General features: G+C 34.5%; 1 protein-coding gene across 1 annotated transcript in view; it reads right to left on the reverse strand.

The window, feature by feature from the left end:
* The window catches only part of LOC131143793 (protein NARROW LEAF 1), a 41,193-nt gene extending 34,374 nt beyond the window's left edge, over positions 1-6,819 (reverse strand). The window contains exons 1-3 of the mRNA XM_058092141.1: positions 6,399-6,819; positions 2,584-3,090; positions 2,172-2,315 (exon numbers count right to left, since the gene is read on the reverse strand). Coding sequence (XP_057948124.1) covers positions 2,172-2,315; positions 2,584-3,078 — 639 coding nt within the window. The 5' untranslated portion in view covers positions 3,079-3,090; positions 6,399-6,819. The remainder of the gene's footprint in view (positions 1-2,171; positions 2,316-2,583; positions 3,091-6,398) is intronic.
* Between the last annotated feature and the right edge of the window lie 1,222 nt (positions 6,820-8,041).

The following is an 8,041-nucleotide window of genomic DNA, read 5'->3' on the forward strand; positions in this document are numbered from 1 at the left end:
GGTCTTCAAAAAGGGTTCACAGGACTTATAAACATAAGTAAATAGGCTCTAATTAGCTAGGACTCTATTTCAAAACTCAAGAAAAATAAAGACTTGATTTTAATAAAGAAAACAGCATGTATACCTTATCAAAGACTAAATTTCAACAATATGGTCTTGATTATAAGAAAATGAACAAGACTTAATTAAGGAGTTGACAATACGGACTTGACTATACTAAAAGGACATATGGACTTCACTCCAAAATTGAAAAGATAATTATGGACTCAACTATGGATAGGACTCAAATGACAGGGACTTTCATAACAAGAGTTTGTTCTCAGGGGTTCATTGACAGGATGTCGATTTCAAATCAGGACTCAAATGAATGTTCCAAATGGGATTCTCCAAAATTTGCATTGATCTTATGCACATCACCTCATGGGGAGACCTGGAAAAAATTAGGGTGTCTACAAGATGTTGAATAGTAGGGGCAATTATAGATTAATAATCAGGTTCAAAGTGAATGCAAATGATTCCTGTAGGCTAATAACTGAACCAAAACCTTTTATGCTACTTGCCAATGCCAGGAGTATGCACTCAAGGTTCTAACACTGCAAAAATGAAATAATAGCAAAAAAGAAAAATTGATAAGAATTGTTAGATGAAAAGAGAGACAATGAAACTAAATGAGAACAAGAAATCCTCAGCAAAGGGAAAAAAGAGGTTACAATTTTTAAATTAAGAATAAGCATCCTTTTGAATGTCCCGCTCCCCACTAAGCAACAATTAGGGGGGTAAAAGAAATCCGGAAAGCAAAATCCAAAAGTGAAACTAGTTATTAAATATTTAAATCATTTTTATTTCAGCTTTTTTTTTTTTGTTACGATTTTTGTCTTTGGTTTTTAAATTTCTTGAAAATCGGTTTTTGGTTTCAGATTCAGTTTTGAGAGAGCATAGAACTGAAAAAGCAAAAAATACATATAGTTAATTTGTACGTGCAACAGCAGCAACAGAGAACCCAAGCCTTCCCACTAGGTAAGATCGGCTACATCTATCCTAATCTGCCAACTTACATGATCTTTTTCCTCCAAAATTCTGCGGGCTGTTAAATCCATATAGTTAATTTGTAAATATTAATTTATTGTTTTCAATTTCAATTTCAGTGGAAATTTTAATAAATATTATTTTAAAATTTTAGTTACAAGTAATAGTCATTTTGATTATTTTTATTTAATTAATTAATTTTTGGGGAAAAAGGGGTTGGGAGAAAGTATATATAGAGGATGGCAAGGATCTTGCCTCGCACAGCTATTGTGTCACGCTGTGGAAGTCCACACACAGCTGCAACTGTTGGTTCTTAGGGGAGTGGAGTTGTCCCCTGCCCTTGTCCCATTGGATGGGAGTGAGAGGGTAGGGAGAGCTTTCCCTTCTTTGACAAAACTGCTTAAGCCCTCCATTTCACAGTTTGGCTCCCTGCCCTGATCCTAAAGCCTATCTGTTGGCCTATTTCAAAGGCTTATGTGAGCCTTTAATTTTGTGCCGCAATAATTCTTAGTCCCTTGTATTTTTCGAAGTTCATGCTTTGAAATAATAACTAAAAAAATTAGTACCAAAATTAAAAACGGACAAGAAAACTGAACGAAAAGGTAAACTAACAGCTGCTTTTTGATGGAACCGGTTTTCAGTTTGGGATCAGTTCTTATTTTTAAAAACCGATTAATTCAGTTTGCTCTCCAGCTTAGGCCAAAACCAAACCGAACAGATTATTCAAGCTCAACTGAACAATTTCAATTACACTATGGCCCATGGATTAAATACAAACTAAAACAACAGAGTTTACGCCCAGTGAAACCATACAATATGAACTTTAGCTTTAAAATAAGTTTGCATACAAAGTATAATACACATCGATATCCAAAACTCACAAGCTCTTGACTCGTACATAACACCAGGAGGTCCAGCAGGTCAGTGAATACTACTTGCAGCTATCAAGAATACTTCAAAACAAATATATCTTCATAAAAATATAAAATGGAAAAAAACTCAGTTAAGGATAGGGTTGCATCCTTTGTGCTAGTACAATGACATTCAAATTAAATGGGGAATATTTTGAGTAAAAAAAACTAGTGCATTCCCATCAAAGAATCAGTTTGTTAAAATGCAAAGGCTAAAAGACAACTTGGAAATACCTGAGAACCTGAACCAATACATGGATCACTCCCACGCAGATCATCAACAATCTCAGTGTAAAAGTGTTCTTTCGTAGTCAGCTCAGGTGCCCCAAAGTATGAGAATTCCACCACATCCACATCACACCATACACCTCCAGGTCCCTAATCAAGGAATTTAAATGTTGTTTCAACTTCAAAGAAGGCATTGAGATATTTAAAACAGCAAGCTTCCCCCCTCCTCCCCCATCCCATGCAGGACCTAAAAGAAATAATAACAGACCTAATAAAATAACAAAATAACCATTAACACTAACATAGTACCTCATTTATCCCCACATTTTTGTTCATTCCCCACTAGCACCCAATGATAATAATAATGTAACAATGATAATTAATTGGAATGGATCATAAAACCAAAAGCACTGTGCACCTCTAGAGCAGCAGGAAGACACTGTATGGGGCTGAGCCATTGCTTGTGGACTTTCCGAGAAACAAAAACAAGGATTGCTGGAACATCAGTCAGCACACCCCGCCGTATACGAAACCCTACTGCTGTACCGAGGCTGTAACAACGCAATATCTTGCTATGAAATGCCCTTATAGTCATGAGCTCAAGCAAGGTTGTTGCTTGCTGTCCTTTTGGCAGCTGGCCAAGAGTTTCGGGTAGCAGTCCTTTTTGTAGGTTTGCAAAATAATGAGCCCTCTCTTCAGTAGCATGAATTATTCGGCTTGGGGTAGGCCATGAAAAATAGGCAGCATTGCTCTCAGAGTGCTGGCCAGTGGATGCAAAAGGTTGAAGCATTGGTGGACTTACTGAAGGCATATTACAATGACTGCGGAAGCTTCTTTCAAGATCTAAAGCAGATTCTTCTGATGGTGTTGAACCAGAGGACCGGACCTTTAAATTTGGTCTGCTCCTATTCATCTCTAAATTTACCTATGGAAATGACTAGCTTTTTATTATGTCATTCAGAAACATTTCAAACAATTCAAGTACAAAACTAAAACTTCATAAAGTTCTCTTTTCCAGTTTTTTTCCTTTATTTTTGCTCCATTTTCATTTTCTTATCTGTTGTCACTCAAGCTTTAATCATAAAATGTATACATGAAACAAGTATAGAAAATGTATAACAGTCATTTGCAGTACAATAGAAGTCAATCAAACATTTATTCTGCCTCACAACATTAAAATATTTTTGAAAGTCCATATTCCTCTTCTTAGATCTGTTTGAGGTCATAAAATGGAACACTTAATATTGCCTGAAAATACTTGAATACATAACAAACTAAAGCAAGTCTTCAATGATTTACCAAAAAGTAACAATTTTGGAATGACGAACAGAACTGAAAAAAAATAAATAAATAGACGGTGAAAATCAAGAGAAAAAGGAACAAATATGAAGGGGAAGGATGGCCAGTGGCAATGACCATCAACTATAACTTCCTCGCACCATTCATACATCAAACTCCAAAATGAAGGAAGTCTGGATGCAAAATCAAAGATTGAAGAGAAGAAGAACATTGATGACTAGTCAATAGGAAAGGTATATAAGGTGATTCATTAATTCTAATTTCTAAACATAACCCAAAGCAATAAAAAACTAACATACATATATATACCATATATATACATACACACATATATAATCAAAGTTAATGAACCCATAGTTTCTCTATTTTTTATTTTTAAAAAAAACAATAAGGTACAAACAGAAAATTACAGAGTAGAAATCCACCATTGATCAGAAGAGATGCAATTTTCGCACCAAATACATTCTAATAAAAGTGTCCACAACTTACCAGAGGCTGTGAAGCACATGAAATCTATGTACTAGCTATTGGAGTCTAAATAAGTCCTATACATTTCAAAAATAGGTGCATTATCTATGTGTAGATCAAATCAGATCAATCAATGTCCAACTCTTTAGGCAAATCCTAAATCACTCCAATTAATTTGACAATAATATGCACTCCCTAATATGTAAACCATTACTTCTTCCAAAATTCCTTAAATTACAGAGAAGAAATCGACCATTGATCAGAAGAAAAGCAATTTTAGCACCAAATACATTCAAATAAAAGTGTCCACAACTTACCAGAGGCTTTGAAGCACATGAAATATATGTACTAGCTATTGGAGCCTAAATTAGTCCTATATATTTCAACAATAGGTGCATTATCTATGTACCAAATCAGGTCAATCATTGTCCAACTCTTTATGCAAATCCTGAATTACTCCAATTAAATTCATAACAATATGCACTCCCTAATATGTAAACCATTACTTCTTCCAAAATTTCTTGAACCCAAGATACACTATTCAAACAAAAGTGTGTGCATGCATGTGAGAGAGAGAGAGAGAAGCAGGAGATGGAGGCTTGATATGACAAGGAACATGGTTGTCTCTTTTGTAAATGCATCATATTCCTCCGCCAATAATGTAAAATCTGTAGGGACTGTCAAACCAAAAGGAATGGAAGGCATAATGCAAACACCAAAATGAAATCAGATAGTAAAAAGGACGTCTTAAAATTAAAGGGAAAACAAAATAATGGAAGGAAAATTGAACGACAATAATCTCTTTGGTTAACAACGGGAAACAAAGCACCATGAAGAAATCATATTTTCCCAGTTTTTGAAGGAGAAAGAACAATGTACCTAAAATGTAAAATCTGAAAATAATAATAATAATAATAATAATAATAATAATAATAATAATAATAATAATAATGGGGTTGGGAAACAGAGAATAGTACTAAACAATCACTACTGTGCTAGAAAACAAACCTAAGTACCCCCCAACACACAACAATAGATAAATAAATAAGAACAAGAAAGTCTTGATACATGTACGCGCTCCTGTCGTGATTCAATCATACAATTGAGCACAAGTCACAACTTCATGAGGATTGAGAAGAGAAATAACAGTGACATAATATGGAGAAAATTTTTCATCTCCATTCACAATTTTCAGATTACATCTTAACACAATTAATAAAATTACATACTCAACAACAAACAGCCTACAAAATGACTAAACTAACTACCTACTTACCCATATCTTCATCCTAATTTCAAATTTTAATTTTTTATTTATGGTAAAAAATCTGACAAGGTTTGAGAGAGCACTCCAAAGAAAATAGGGAAGAAAATCCAAAAATGATCATTGGAGGATAAGCTTAAACTGTTTGTAGGAAGATCTCTAAAGAAAAAACAGGAAACTGTAAGAACATAAAAATTGGGAAGGAACCAAGTGTCTGTGTGGATCCATCTTTATACGCAAAGTCTACAAACAAATAATTTCATGATGTGTGGTTTCACACAAGTTATCTGTCCAGAAAATTTTTTTTTGCAGTTAAATATGTCTTTTTTCTTCTTCTGTGGGGAATTCAAAGTCATATTTTGACATTCAGGGGCAATCATCGCTGAAGCTTCCAATCTAGGGCTATATCAAGTAGCGCGGAATGAGAGATTTAAGAATTGCTTTCCATTGAATAGGAGGGATCAGATAAAGATTGTAAGTGGGGAAAAAACATGAGATGACCATATCAAATGGCAATACCAATAAGTTCATAAATCAAAAGTATGGACAAGAGTTCAATTTTCAGTATTCTCCATGTTCTTTCTCTTCATCCCCCCCCCCCCCTCCTCTATTCTCCTTCCTCCTCCTCCTCTTCCTCTCCTCTCTCTGAATTTCCGACCTAAACTCCATTGGACAAGTGCCTAAGCTTGTATATAGGCACACACACACACACACACATATATATATATATGAAAACTGCTTATAATAAACGATAATAAAATGGGAAAAATCTTCAATTGGGCATCTAACGAAATTACTGAACTGTAACAGGACGATTAAAGAAATAGCTAAAATAACTAAGATAATTTTAAAATCAACGATTAAAAGAAGCTTCCATAGATTATCAGCTTCCCTGTGTATCTAAACAATTTTCTTGAAATTGGCCAAGCAAAATGTGTGTGTGCATGTGTGTGTGTGTAACAAGTATCTAAAGAAGAATAAAACATCATAAACCACTAAAAGATAAGTAATTTCATCAACAAAAATAAATAAATAAATCTTTTCGTTCCTTTTTCCTTGCTGGGCTGGGGTAACATCCCACAAGAACAAAGGTTGGAACTGCATAGCTTTGCCAAGAGAGCATGTCGGCACATAACTGAGATGAAGGCAACACAGAGAGTCTGAGGATGCCAGAGAAGAGGAAAAAAAACAAGAAGACTCACCGAGATGGAGCAATGACCTGCAGGGGCAGTGGAGAAGAGTAGTATAAAAATTAAGTAAAGTGTGGTGCCCTAGAAGGGCTGAACTGAAACCACCTAGTCCATTTTTCGAGTTGCGGCAGAAAATGATTGGAAGGGTTGCAGTTATTGCTGGGGTCTGTTGGAGGACCCCGTGGGGAACAAAACTCCATAAATGAGGGAAACCCAGCCTCCATGAATAGTCTGTTATTGAGACACCATGTTCCAAGAAGACGGTTGGTGGAAACCCCAAAAACCAAAAAGAAGAGAAAAACGCTGTCGAGAAGGCGGGTTAGTGCTGACCCAGAGAAGTTAATTTGCTTCCGCCCATTTGGGCCCGCGACTGCAAACAAAAAATTAAAGTACGTCTACCACGTTTGCTTGCACTTTCATTCCGCTTGGGAATGTAAAGGAAAGGGGACGGTGCCAAAGTTCGGAGTTTTTTTTTTCCCATTTTATTATTATTTTATAATAAAATATTAAATAATATTCTATTTAAAAAAAAAATTCTCAGTTTAATGCTTACGTAATCTCACAACTTAGTGTTACGAGATTTAAACGTATAGCATTTCTCGTGGTGACACGTGGCAAGGTAAGGAAGTAAATCTCGTAGGACCAAGTTGCGAAATTTTTTTCAGAGATGATGACGAGTGACAAATCTCACAATTTGGTCTTACGAGATTTGTTTCACCAATTTAAATGTCCTCTCTCCTTCAATTTTGTTCACGAACAGAGCAAGGAGAGCAGAGAGACGAGAGATCGGAGACGTGTTGCAGCAGAGCAGAGGGTAGAGGCCAGACGATTGCAAGTTACCGTTGCTGGCTTACCGTTGCTCGCGAACATTGAGGAGGAAGCTATAAAAGGGGGAGATGGGGTAAGTTCATTTTGAAACCCTATGCTCATTTATTTTTGAATTGAAATTTATATTTTTTATTGATAAAATTGTTAGCGTGGCTCATAAAATCGTTAATGTGGTACATAAATTAGTACGTATCACCTTCAATTTGTTAATTGAAGGTATCATTTAGAAACGTCCAAATTTGAGGAGGTATGTATTTTACTTCCTTTCAATATATGATCTCAATTTTGTACATTTTTATGGTTAGATGATATTTGTTTATGCTTGACATTCATATGATTTTATGAACAGTAGCATTGTTTTTATTTCAATTTGTTCATACTTGACTATGTATTTTAATTCAGTTCAATAATGGTCTTGGTTTTCAATTAGAGTATGTTTTTATTGAATTTGATTTAAATTTACAAAAATTTTAATTTAATCCACATCGATGCTCCCATTCCTTTGTAATGCTATGCAAGTTGTGTTTTGATTGCAGGAAAAAAAAATAGGAGTATTCGAATAATCTATCTAATGAAATTAAATTTGAATGCAAATAAAAGCTTTGAAGTTTGAGTTTGAAATATTTTTTAATTTTAAAATGTTTTATAATCTTACAATTTAAGATAATTTATTTTATTTTTTGTCAGTTTGTTTCTCTAAAATTAAATTTAAATAGCATGCATGTGTTGGAGCACTATGATGGAAACTGATAATATTATTAAATTAATATTATTTATGGAATCTAATTTATTTTCAAATACTATTATATATTTTTGCATTTAAAAAG

This window comes from Malania oleifera, chromosome 12, assembly GCF_029873635.1.
Source record: "Malania oleifera isolate guangnan ecotype guangnan chromosome 12, ASM2987363v1, whole genome shotgun sequence".
NCBI classification, from domain to species: Eukaryota; Viridiplantae; Streptophyta; class Magnoliopsida; order Santalales; family Ximeniaceae; genus Malania; species Malania oleifera.